The sequence below is a fragment of the Danio rerio genome, chromosome 1, assembly GCF_052040795.2.
Source record: "Danio rerio strain M-AB ecotype USA chromosome 1, GRCz13ab, whole genome shotgun sequence".
Taxonomy (NCBI): Eukaryota; Metazoa; Chordata; class Actinopteri; order Cypriniformes; family Danionidae; genus Danio; species Danio rerio.
The window spans coordinates 27,802,873-27,816,891 of record NC_141021.1 but is presented as its reverse complement, the minus strand read 5'-3'; the positions used below and the strand labels follow the sequence as shown (position 1 = coordinate 27,816,891).

General features: G+C 35.4%; 1 protein-coding gene and 1 long non-coding RNA gene across 2 annotated transcripts in view; one reads left to right on the top strand and one right to left on the bottom strand.

Annotated features, from left to right (window-relative positions):
• The first annotated feature begins 1,291 nt into the window (after nt 1-1,291).
• Nucleotides 1,292-9,657, top strand: LOC147846848 (uncharacterized). Its single transcript, XR_015476619.1, has 2 exons — nt 1,292-1,447; nt 8,857-9,657. It is a non-coding gene; the product is annotated as an uncharacterized LOC147846848 (long non-coding RNA).
• Nucleotides 3,927-14,019, bottom strand: part of tet2 (tet methylcytosine dioxygenase 2) — a 29,901-nt gene continuing 19,808 nt past the window's right edge. Inside the window, 8 exon segments of the mRNA NM_001443441.1 lie at nt 3,927-8,374; nt 12,094-12,427; nt 12,595-12,732; nt 12,926-13,015; nt 13,093-13,243; nt 13,371-13,579; nt 13,743-13,836; nt 13,916-14,006. Of these exon segments, the coding sequence (NP_001430370.1) occupies nt 7,038-8,374; nt 12,094-12,427; nt 12,595-12,732; nt 12,926-13,015; nt 13,093-13,243; nt 13,371-13,579; nt 13,743-13,836; nt 13,916-14,006 (2,444 nt within the window). The 3' untranslated portion in view covers nt 3,927-7,037.

Below are 14,019 nucleotides of genomic sequence, written 5' to 3'. Positions count from 1 at the left end.
GAAGCCTGCCTTTTATGATTTTAGTTATTGTGGCATTACTGAGCAGTTTTTGAATGCTGAATATGACCAGCACAAATATAATTTCATCATTCTAAATACACACTGCTTGATTTGACCTTTTTTTAATAAGTTAGTAGGAAATAACTTGTATGAGCAATTACTTATGCACTTGTATAAAGTTTTACTTTATCAATCTTTGACTCGTTAAGTGAGCTGAATTAACACAAAGATTTGAAATGCAAAATAATACAATTATGAGAACATTGTGCAGAACAAGTTTTCACTTTCAAATCAAACCGTGAGTTTTAAATCTCTTCATCACTTCTGAACTCCAACAATACATGGTTTAATTTTTTAAGTATTAGGTCAGTTTGAAGACAATATGTGCATTTCTATTTGCATTTTTGAGTAAAGTGGACAAGCTCAAAATGTGTCATGCCTTGTTTACACCTGTATTTAATGTTATTCACTCATGATTTGATCGGAAGAAATAAACAGCTGTAAGCTACCCAAAGTGTATTAGGGCCAAAAAATATAAAAAATAAATTTAGTAGTTTGAGCAATTTAGTTCAATTTCAAGTAAAATACCAAAATAAATGTACACAATAAAGTCTGTGTTTTGAGAAAAATAATTTCAATAAAAATGTTTAAATAAAACTTTGAGAAAACTAATTACATTTCAAGAATATGCTTTTGTGTGTGTGTGCGTGTGTGTGTTTATTACATTTCAAGAAAGAAAACATGTTGAGAATAAATAGAGGGTTTTTAGAAAGGACTTATAAGAGCTCAATTGTGCTTATTATTACACGACTACTTGTCAAGATGACGTACCTGGATGAGCCTTTTATCAGTTTCAGCTGTTGTTAATAACATACTTTGGGCTATCATAATTGACCAATCAGAATCAAGTATTCCAGACAGCTGCGTAATAATGTTAAATGTCACTAACATGAACAATGTTCATTAACGACGTTAATGAAAATATTGTTGGTTCATGCTAACTCAGAAGGTATTAACTAATGTAAACAAGCAGTGTTGGATTTTAATAATGCATTAGTTAATGTTGAACCATGATAATAAATGCAATAGTTCTTAGTAATTGCATTAAGTAACATTAACTATTGCCGTATTGTAAGTGGCATCAAGCAACATCAATCTTTGGAAGCTGTTTGGACTGAAATATGTGTAGGTATAGTGTGTCTAGTCACGCTGGAGTAATAAGTCTTTTTAACCTATTGATCAATCAATCATCCCAGCGATTTTGACGCCGACCGCAAGGTGACGTAGCAGTGCAGTTTCCACCGTCCACCGATATTGATTGACAGGTGCGTATTATGTATTAGTGTCTATTAACTCGTATACTCATGTCCACAAAACAGGATTGGCAAATTAACTGGGATTACAAGATCTGTTCCAACTCTGTGATCCAATTGCACTTCAAGATGCAGTAAGTGATACTCTTTGTATTTTTATAGCATGTTTGAGCTACAAACCGCTGGAATAATCAGTTGCATGGTGTACGTTATTCTACTATATAGGGGGACCTGGACGTCAAACCAAGGTTATTTTGTACAGTAACTTAGCTAAAAATGGATCTCTATACTGCAGCATACTTATCCGTTTGGTGGGCTCCTGTCAAAAAAAGCACGTGTTAAACGTGCTTTAAAGAGGTGCTTCCTCAAAGCATGTTAACACTTTATCATAAAGGTACTTTAACTTCGTATTAATAATACTAAAAATAATAATTTAAATAATAACAATTATAGCAATAAAAATTTCAAAGTTAATATGAATTAATTCATTAATTTTCTTTTCGGCTTAGTCCCTTTATTAATCAGGGGTCGCCACAGTGGAATCAACCGCCAACTTATAGCATATGTTTTACCCAGCGGATACCCTTCCAGCTGCAACCCATCACTGGGAAACACCCATACACTCTCATTCCCACACATATACTACGGACAATTCAGCTTAATAAAAAGCCATGCAAACACAGGAAGAACATCTACTCCACAACTTAATGCCAGCTGACCCAGCCGAGGCTTGAATCAGTGACCTTTGTTGTGAGGCTCATTGCTACCTACTTAATAATAATAATTATTATTAATAATAATATTGCTAGTTCAACTTCGAGACAAACATACCTGAGCCTCTTTCTGAAATTCAGCTTGTAGCTTTCCTTTTTTTTTTTTTTTTTTTGTCTTATAATTTTGTAAGCTGTCAAATTCTTCTGGGGTTTCATAAATAAATCTTGACATAGAAAGAATGAACCTTTGGCTGAATTTTAAAAAAAAATTTTTATCATACATGGATCATATAATTATTTTAAGTTGTTGAATGAAGTAAAAATTTACTTTAAATATATTTACTTACAGCTATGCACATTCTCCCGTCAAGTAATTTTTTTCACAGTATGTGGTGTATGTCTATCCCTGTATTGCATGCACACATTAGGTAGGACTGTCAATCTGCAAATAACTCGTAATTTAATAATATTACACATATTTTCAGCGGAATTGATAATGAGTCTCCATCTTCTACTAATGACTAAAAACATTTTAGAAAAAATAATTAGAACACAATGAAGAAAATGACATTTATAATATTATGCTGTGGCATTTTTCTTTTTGTTTGAAATGTTGCTGTGTGTAAATAACAGTAAAGGGCTAAACTGCTTGTTGTTTAGATAGCTGCTATTTACACAACTGAACTCTGACCTCTAAAGGCCTTTGCTGGTATCTTGTCCAAATGACTACAGGACAAGATGTATTTGTTTTAGGAAGATAAAAACTAGCTCAAATTTTGTAGACTGAATGTGAAGTTCTTTAATAATTTAAAGACAAGGGGCCCTATCATACACCCGGCGCAATGTGGCGCAAGGCGCGGCGCAATAGTCTTTTGCTACTTTTAGCTCGGCGCAAGGGTCATTTTGAGGCATTGCGCCACACTGTTTAAATAGCAAATGCATTTGCGCTCATATGTGCGCCCATAGGCGTTCTGGTCTAAAAAAGCAGGTGTGTTTTGGCGCGTTGCTTTTTTGAGAAACTGTAAAAAGTCTGTTCTTTAGACCAGAACAAAGTTGGTCTATTGTCTGGCGCAAAGTGTGCCTGGCTTACACACTTCACACAAGATGTAGAGCAATACGCAAATATCTTTATATATGAAAAAGATATAATATATCAAGGATATATATATATATATATATATATATATATATATATATATATATATATATATATATATATATATATATATATATAATAATGATATATATAGAATATAAATAAAAATGATTCAAATATTACAAAACATATTAATTTCTAACCTACATGAATTTAAAAACCACTGCCTTACTTTCTTCATCTCGGGAGGCTTTTTCAGTTCATTCAATTTGCTTTTGTATAATGTTATTATTATTAGCAGTATTATTTATTGTATCCATATTTATATTTCTTTTATTAAAAACAAGCTTAGATTTGTCCACCTGTCAGATTTTAGACCATATGGGGCATAGCAAGTGTATTTAAAAATAACTCAGTATTTTGACCACACTTTGTTATTATTGTTTATTTATTAATTTGCCGGAAATTAGAACTGAATTTAGAAATAGTTTTGAAACAAATCTTTGCGCTTAACAAACAAAATTAATTATTTATAGGCGAATTGATGTCTGTGCGGTAAGGTTTCCCTATCCACGAGAGCAAAAGCGAAAGTGAACTTACTTTACATCATGTTAATAGCAAATGCGCTTATGGAGCGACTCAGCTGGCTCTTAAAGGTAATGGGAGATGAGACTCTGATTGGTTTATTCTCAAAACACACCTATAACTCATTAAAAAAATATACGAATATTAAGAAATAAAGAACTGAACTTAATTGAATACTTTCTCAAAGCACTGAAAGAAGAATGGTGTTCTACATTTATTATAATTTAAGTTTTATTGGTTATTGTGAAAATTATACATGCTGTGCGTATAACAGGTATTCATCCCTTGGTTTGATAAAAACAAAAAAACAAACAAAAAAAATGTTGTAAAAGAATGAAACACGAAAACTTCCAAGGGTTGAATACATTGTATTTGTACCATTTGCAAATTATAAATAAAACATGATTTATGTTTAAATGTGTTCACTAAAGAAGCCAAAGTAATTAGAAATTGTACAGATTGTACAAATGGTACTAAAAATGCTTGAAATAAATATACATTTTATTTAAAAAAAAAAAACACATTTCAGCAATATTAGGAATGATAACAATCAAAAACAAATAGCTTTCAAATAAACTGCATTCAGTTCTTCAGTACATTACAATACTTACAGTAATCAAAGCCATTCTTAATTCAATGTTTTAAGCATTACAAACTTTAAGGGGATAAGTACAAAAGAGGCAGAAAATCGCACATTTAAACCTTTAGTGTCTAATGGAAAAATACCAACATGTGTACATAAACTGCCAGCTCGATGTAAAAGTTGATTCATTGAAATCAGGAAATCATTCAAGTAAAGTTGACTCCACTCAGAAACACTCCAAAACATTTTCAAGTATGGCTATTCTTGTCACTCACTAAATTTTATTGACCCTTTTCTCGTGCTTCATATACACAACCTGCTACTCAAGCTGGGTCCTGTACATTAAACTTTAACATCTGTTTTAATCTACTGTAAGCTGCTTCTATTCAGCTTCTTCTATTACATCGAGGTGATTTCTAGTAGAAAAAAAATTGTAAACTTCCCGGTTGTAAGGGGAAAAAAAACACCCGACAAGACAAAGAGCTTAGGGGCTAAATTATTAGATCTGTGGAGTGATGGTATTTTTAACAAACACTGAATTTAACCTTCGTATGTAACATAACTTAATAATAAAAAAAGAATGGACTTAAATGTCTGCAATGCAAGCATATGGTATATACAATGTGGCACAAACTATTTAAAACATTTACAGTATTCTAACTAATTTAAATGTACATATTTTTGTATGATTTTTTTCTGAAAAACAAATTGAAGTGCTATCTTTTTATATATGTCCAAGTGGAATGAGTTTTTTTTTTTCATTTCATTACCAGTAACAACACTTTAGTACGGGAAATGATTCTCACTTTAACTAGATGCTTATTAGATGTATATTGGCTGTTTATTAGTTTGTATAAAGCACATAATAGTGCTTCAATTCGTATGAACAAATCTAAGATCCCTTATTCATAGCCCAGTCCCAAAACATCTACAATGCCTTACAAACTAATATTTAACATTAAATTAGAAGTCAGAATTAATAGTAAATATGTGTTCCCCTTATACTAAAGTGTTACCACAGTAACTCGTTAAATACTTAATTCAGTGGATAGGGGTAGTGTAAGAGGCATTAACATTTAGTGGTTGTATTTACATTTAGCCTCAAACTATACATATGCAACAAAATGTGCATGTGGTAATTTAACTGACTTGGTCTAACCTTTCAGTAAAGAGCAAATACATTGCTTTTATATATATATATATATATATATATATATATATATATATATATATATATATATATATCATGACACTTTCCCTTTAATTAAATCAGTGCATGTTAAAAGGTTAAAATTGCTATTTGAAATTTTATCAGCATTCTGCTTCAACAGTATACAATTTCAGATTCTTTCTTAACAAAGTTAGATGTGTGTTTGTTTGTGTGGGGGGAACTGTATATACAAGTAGTTTAGAAGGATTTTAAATGCAAAGGCTCAAACCTGAATTAGAAAAGACAACATGAACACAACTGATGACAAGCGATGCACAGAAATGAGCTGATACAGTATATCCCTGATTTTGCCATTCCATTGAAACTTGAAGTTCAGGTAATACTTTCTAGAAGATCAAGTATAAAGAAAGTAAGAAATGAACTTTAGGATCAATAATGGCCTTAAGGTCTGTGTTATATTTGCTACAAAGAGTTTGGAAATAAAAGAACAGGAACACATTGGTATTATAATTCTATTGCCAAACTACTTCTGAGGTATATGATAAGTAGGTTTTTCTACATCATTCATAAGCCTTCTCAACACCCTTAAAGATACTCACATTATATTTATAGTAGGTCAAGTAAGCACCATTTGAAATAAGATCAATTTAAACCCAAAGAAATAGTACTCTTAGTTACTAAACTGTTATCTAAGCATACATTCAAAAAAATTAATTTACTGTACAAATCTGAACTTTTTTTAATACAGCTAAAGTTGCATTTATGTCAAAAAATGTAGAGCAAGCCAAGCCAGCTGCCTCTGAAACAGTGAAAATGATGTAAAGGTAACCCTGTAATGTGTTCCTTGATGCACATAGTAAGTATAAAGGATCTGTGAAATTGTGAAAGCACCTCATGAAGCACCTTTTAAACGATATTCAACTATCCATTGTGTGGAACTGTGTCTACAGTTCATCATTGTTGTTTTCACATTGTGAATCTAAAATAAATGCAGTGTAATGAATTGTCTTTCAGATTTGAGGGCAAAAATTGTCACCCTCACTATTATACAAAAGTGCTTTTAAAACACTAAGTAGGCTAGATATTGTCTAAATTGCTCAATCCCAAAAAATGCTTTTATGTATCACACAAGGTGTTTTGTTGCGAGTTGTTTAAGAAAGGCATTTAAAACACTCCCTAGCACCATAAAAAGTGAAAAGTTTAAAAAAGTCACCAAATATGAATATATCTTTCCAGTAATATGTCCAGATTTGTCGGACTGCAAGCACCATGGATAAAGAACAGTGTGTTATCATAAGAGAGTAATTAAATAATAAATAAATATTTCCAATTGTTCAAACAGTAAAGCTTGAATTAAGAGCTTTTAAGAGCTTAAAAACCCACGTATGTTCTATTTTTCCATATAGCAAGCAATATAACAGAGTCATACTGCTATCGATAATCTCATACAAACTGAACAAGCATTATGGGTTATATGGCCAGTGGCAATGAGGTCTGCTGTATTGTAGCACCATTTCACATTTCTGATCTCACTCTTGTTCTTGTCTATGTGAGCACTCTGGACTTACAGATGTTTCTACATGAAATTATTGTATGGCCCAGTCACCTTGGTAAAGGCATAGGGAGATGTGCTTACGTATGTATTGGTAGTGCAGGACATTGACCGTTCGGTAAGCATGAGAAGGAACTGCTTATATGGAGGCTCAGAAGGTTCAGAATGTTCTGAATGTTCTCGTTTCGCCTTCTTTCCTCCGCTCTTGCTGGAAGTGTTTTCAGCTCCATGCTTCTCAGCATCTTCTTCTTTTTCCCGAGCCTTCTCTGCCATCTTTGCTTCCCACAGAGACAGTCCGTGTTTTGCCTCATTTAAGTTCTTGTGCTGATAAAACACCAGAGAGATACGGGTGGGATGGTTGCGATCAGGCTTCTTGACTGGCGTGGTAGCATGAAGCTCCCGCTTAGCACACTCAATAATAATAGACCCATGACTAGGTGCCACTGCCACTCCTCCAATTTCAGGATCAAGGAAGTTGTGCTCACTATCAGACCACACATCTTCCTCCTTTTTTTCTGAAACCTGGGGTAGCTGTGTTGGGTTGCCAGCCGGGTTATGGGCATTTTCATTGGGAAGCTTCAAGCTTGATGGTTGGTTAAAGTTGAAGCATTCCTTTCCCAATGGAGGAAACCCCTGAGAGATACCGTTTGCTTCATGCATGCTTATCCCTAAATCTTTATGACTTTGCATACTTAAGGTATTCAGATTTGGGGAAAACATATGAGGATTCTGGGAAATGTGAGGTTTGGGGTATGCATTGCCAGCAGCTGCATAGTCCAAATGTAGATGGGCTGAAGGGGGCCTGGCGAATGCATTCGTTGACATATTAGAATCAAAGCCTGGATAGTGTCCCATAGAGTGTATTCCAGGTCTCATGTTACAGTTGCCATAACCATTAGTTGCCATAGCCTCTCCATAATGTGGTGGATAGTTGACTCCATAGTGTTGAGGTGCATTGTACTGCTGCTCAGAATAAAGTGGATTTCTTTGGGGATGAAACATATCTGGATGCTTTAGATTGGAGGAGTGGTAAGGATGATAGTTGTCCATGGGAATCCCCCCATTACATTGGTAGCCATTGTAGAGAGGGCTGGGTGCAAGAGATCTTGAATAGGGTGAGGGAGCATTAGAAGCATTGATGTAAGAGTTTGGTGCATGCAAAGGAGAGGCATAGGGATCCACAGAAGGTGTTTGAGGATGTGGGGTTGATGGTTTAGAAGCATTTGGGAATCGAGTGAATGGTGGGGAAGCGTAAGAAGGATTGGGATGAGTTTGTTGCGGGAACTGCTGCTGAGGCTGATGGCCAGCATGAGCTTGTGGAAGATGCCCAGAGTCAAGATTTGTTCTCATGTTACCTCGTCCTAGAAAAAATAATAGGATACAATCAAAATGTAAACTTCAATAAATACATTGATAAACAGTTAAGGCCAGATGTTCTAAACTAACAAAATTATTTTCAGCGTATTGAGAATAAAAAGCATTGTGGGTGACAATTTGAACACAGGTGGAGCAGCTCTGTGCAGATCTTAATCGGATGCTTTTCAAGGCCCAGGCATATGCTGTGAAATTTTGATCAGCAATTTGGCTTGTGTGTCTCTTCTTGAATTGGGCATAATTTCTGCTTTGTCTTGCGTCGTTTGTCATGTTCTGTTTGTGCAGTGTAGCCTACAGGGGTATGAAAAGGCTCTGTAACCTCTCTGTATATATTTCAGAATGCACAAAAACAATTAAAAGAGTATAAGAAAAAATCAGTTCATACAGTTGAAGTCAGAATTATTAGTTAGCTTCCAGAATTAATAGCCCCCCTGTTTATTGTTCCCCCAATTTCTTCAAATTTTTTTAGGGCGACGCAGTGGCGCAGTAGGTAGTGCTGTCGCCTCACAGCAAGAAGGTCGCTGGTTGGAGCCTCGGCTGGGTCAGTTGGCGTTTCTGTGGGGAGTTTGCATGTTCTCCCTGCATTTGCGTGGGTTTCCTCTTGGTGCTCCGGTTTCCCCCACATTCCAAAAACATGCGTTACAGGTGAATTGGGTAAGCTAAATTGTCTGTAGTGTATGAGTGTGTGTGTGGATGTTTCCCAGAGATGGGTTGCAGCTGAAAAGGCATCCGCTGCGTAAAAAATGTGCTGGATAAGTTGGCATTTCATTCCGCTGTGGCAACCCCAGATTAATAAAGGGACTTAGCCGAAAAGAAAATGAATGAATGAATGAGATTTTTTAACACATTTCTAAACATAAAAGTTTTAATAACTCATTTCTAATAACTGATTTATTTTATTTTTGCCATGATGACAGTAAATAATATTTTACTAGATATTTTTTGAGACACTTCTATTCAGCTTAAAGCGACATTTCAAGTCTTAATTAGATTAATTATGTTAACTAGGCAGGATAGGTTAATTAGGCAAGTTATTGTATAGCGATGGTTTGTTCTGTAGACTATCAGATAAAAATATAGCTTAAGGAGGCTAATAATTTTGACCTTAAAATGGAGTTTGAAAAATTAAAATAGCTTTTTAATCAAGCTGAAATAAAACAAATAAGACTTTCTGCAGAAGAAAAAAAATCAGACATAATGTGAATATATGTTTGCTCTGTTAAAGATAATTTGGGAAATATTTAAAAATGAAAAAAAAAAAAAATCAAATGGGGCTTTCTGACTTCAACTGTATATGTGCAAGATACTGATCTGATTAAAAAACCTAGTGTTTTTCATTTTCTTTTGTTCCACTCAAGCTTTACACTCCTTTCCATTAGGTGGCGTAAATGTACCATTTACTGGTTTGCCAACACCATTAAATGAAAAAGAAGAAGGGGGTGTGATTTGTTGATTTTACACATAGGTTTCATCTCAATCAGCACCCTATCTCCCTGAGGTCATTCTTCAGCAGGACTTGTGCACTGGTTCGCGCACTGATAAGAACAGTAATTGGCTTGGTTCACTACACATTGGAACAAACTAAGTGTGACATGAAAACGTCCTCATTGTACCTCAAAACTGGAATTCATAAATCGGAGCAAAACTTATATGTTTCATATTCTAATTTTACTATGTTTTTAAAAGTACATTATAGCTAACTAATTTGATTGTTTCATATCTCAGCAACATTTAAACCTTTATATAATATGAATTAATAAAAATTAAAAAAAAAAAAATAAATATAAAATATAAATTGTTCTTTATTGCGTTTGATTTAGGTCACATGATTCATATTTTGAAAATTCAAACTTTCGTTAAGGCGGGAGGTACACATCAATGCCCTGATTTTTATGGTGCATTGTGGCACCTTTGATGATATGAACATTTTAGTGCACTGGAAGAATTTTGTGATTTGAGACAGCACTAAAAATGGCTGATGCACTAATCAGTGCACTGACTCCTGAATAAGGGTGTTGACAAAGACACACTAAAGCTGCGGTTACACTTGGCTTTTCCTCCCTTAGACTTCCATTTATACGCACGCGAATGCGTCAGACCGGAAACGTGGGGTCATGCGTCAAGTTTCGCAGGTTGCTGCGGTGCAAAGTTCAAGCTTAGTGAACGCTAACCTGCGAAATCGCATCACTTGACTGCGTGAGAACAATCGAGGATCAAAACATGATATCTCTGGACAGAAATTTAAAACATGGAGCAATCCCTCGCTTTTAAAAATGTCTAAAAACCTTGTTTGATCCTGCCCCTTTTCGCAGCGCCGCACGACAGAATATTGCATGCTCAAACTCTAATGTGACCGCAGCTTAATAGTGTGAGCAGTCAATTTGCTGCTGACCAATCAGACTATATAGCATGTGCACATGAATTGTGAGCTTTGACGTTACACCGCGTACCATCTTCTTATAAAGTGTAAGTTGGTACCTTGCTAAAATCACAGAAATTTTCACAGTGTATTCCTGGAATAACAAGTGCTGCCTGTAATGGCCCATTTCCACTGAGTGGTACAGTACACTGCTGTAAGGGTAACAATGGTACTCTTTTGGTGGGAATTGTGTATGACAGAAAGATTTAGTCAATGTATTTTTGCTTGAAGTAATGTCTACAGTAAAACTGTATGGGTCATTCACATATCATATGAGAACAAAACAGATGCTTTATACACATAAATACTTCTGGATAAATGTTTATTACTAACCTTTCTATAAACATAATTTGATTATGCTGATTAACTGCATCAATGACTGCAAAAAAGCCTACTGTAATGTCTGCAATTATATAAAATAAATAAGTAAATCCAACATATCTGAACACGTACAGGCCTTTACAGTCTCTTATATTTTTTTAACATATTCCGTCATTCCGAGTTCATAATAGTCCAAAAGGTAAGGTAAGATAATAGGTAAACATGGCAGTTTGTTGATGTTTTAGGCTTCTCCTTTGTTTTTCCGTGCTTCACTCTCGACAGAGAGTCACTTCTGACAGGATTGGATATCAGACGTGCTTCAATGATCACGCGCATGTTATTAAGATGAGCTTAAAAAGTTCATTATTTCAATTATATGTGCCCGGCAAGCTCTCTTTAGACGGGCTCGTAAAAAAAAAAAACAATGAAACACAGCAGATTTTGTTCTTCCTGGTTTTGTTGCCATGTTTATTATGATGACGACAAGGTTTGTTCGAGCTCGGGTCGACAATGGCTCGTTATTATATGTATATATTATTCAGGTGTTATCTCTCGGCTTTGTAATTAAAACATGGCGGTTCCTTTGTTTTCATTCTTGCTTGTTGCGCGAGCGAATGACGTAAATTTGTAAACCAATAGTGTTCAGTACAGCCAAAAAAGCATACCGTACTTTACCGTACCGTACCGCTTAGTGGAAATGGGCCATAACACAGGAACAAAATGCGTTTAAGCACCAGTTTTTGGGAGTTAAAAAATTGTATAAATTTATGAGCATTAGAAAGGAGAGCTCCTACAAATACATGTGGTATAGGTCAGCCATAAAAATTGTAATAGCTGTGTTTTTAGTAAATGCTGACTAATTCATGCTAAACGAGGGACTGCAGTGGTGCAAACAGATATTAAAACATCTGGCCATGGAATTGTGGTTTGCCATATCATATATTTTATAAAGATTGAAAACATTACCTGTCACTGTTGGGTTTTCATAAGCAGTCTGTTTCTGCTTTGCTTGCTGGGTGTTGTCCGTTTTAGAGTTGGGTGTGTTGTTGTTTGGTTTGTTAGCTCTCTTGGCATCCAGTTTCCTTTGACGGCAAGACTTTGCAGGCTCTGGTAGCATACGCACCTGCCTTCGAAAGGAACTAAGCACCTGAATGGCACCAGTCTTGGTCTTTTCCAGCTGAGCCTCAGCACTGCCAAACTCATCAGTGGATGAGGGCTTGTATAAGGGAAGCACATGCAGCTGCTCATCCTCAGGAATTTTTCCAATCTCGCGATTATCCTCTCTTGTTAGCGTGCAGACCTGCAAAAGGAGCATGGAAAGGGAGGTTTGGCCTGTTTAATTTGTACTTTTGTGGCCACTACTTTGTTCTACTTTTAGAAAATATTAATGTACAGGTCTGTTACAGTTAATTCCATTTTTAGCAATATTATTATTTTATTAATATGAACATTTACTGTAATTCTTACCACAGTACTGCCCCCTTGCATGTTGTGGAGGTCTCTGTGAGCATGAGCACAGAAGTCTAGACAGGCGGTCACTCCTGAAAATGGCCGTCCTTCTTTTAGGCCCAGCCGGCAGTCGGGAGCTCTGTTTTCGTGCTCTACCTATTAAATATCAATAATAGATTGATAGCACCATAGAGTATTTAAAAAAGACATTTGTAGATGCTCCTTAGAAGATATATGTACTATAACTGTACTGCTGCTGCATATCATAAAACATCTCAGGAAACTCTGATTTAGAGAAAATCCCATGTATAGTTGCTAACTGAGTGAGATCTGAAGTAGAGAGCTATACCTGATTACTATAAGCATCAGGTGCCATTTTCTTATACACTGGGGCAATGTAGGTTGCAAGACCTTGGAGATTTTGTTCAATTTTCTCTTCCTGTAAGGCAATCAAAAATACTCTGGTTATTTCTAGCTTTGAATGTAATTTGTTGTATGTTTGTGTGAGCATCTCACCTCCTTGGGATCATCAGCAAGCAATTTGAACTTGCGAGGAACTTTACTCCTTGCAAATTTGCAGCCATTATAGTACATGCTCCAAGAGCAACCAAAAGAGAAAGAAGCTCCGCAAGCATCAGCTTCCAAACCCTGACACGCACATGTTCTCCTAAGGACAGTGATCGAAATGACAAAATGTTAAGGTTTAAGATGAATACCATTAATTAAGAATCTATGTAATATTTTAATTTGCATGTTTTCAAATTTTTTTTACAGCAATAAGCATTTGCTCTTACTCTTCATTAAGAGCACATCTGCGGTTGGTCAGGGCTCCATGTTTTGTTAAAGTATCACTTAGTTCCATGTAGAGACGATCAGCCAGGCTGGTTGGTATCCCTTCCCAAATTAGGATGACAACTACTACACAGGATGTCTCGCACGAGTGACCAGCCCTCTCTCGTACCAAGACCAGGATTTTCTCGTCTTCATTTGCTCTCCGTATTACCTACAAAATATGTATAAAATATATTGAGAACTGTTTTTTACAGAAAGCACTTTGAGACATTGCTTTCAATGGTGGGTTTTGTTGGCAATGAATATTTAATAACTCAAGGGGGCAAAAAGAGGCAATATTATCAAAATAGGACACTGCAAGAAAATAAATTTACCCATTTAGCAATCGGGCAACCCAGCCCACTTTTGCCCTCCTTGCCTGTGTACAAAACTTTTTCAATTCTAATGGCACTTCCAGTCATTCCAGATCTGTCAAGAAAAATGCAATGTATTGTAAGTGAAAATAGAGCATTTATTTTGTGCTTCAGTGGAGTTCATAAAAACATACCTTTCTTCCATAATTTTGCGGATGCCTGCAACATTTGAAGCTGATCCTAAATGAGTATAATATGGGCCTTCGTCCCTTTCACTAATTTGCTCTGTGGATTAAAG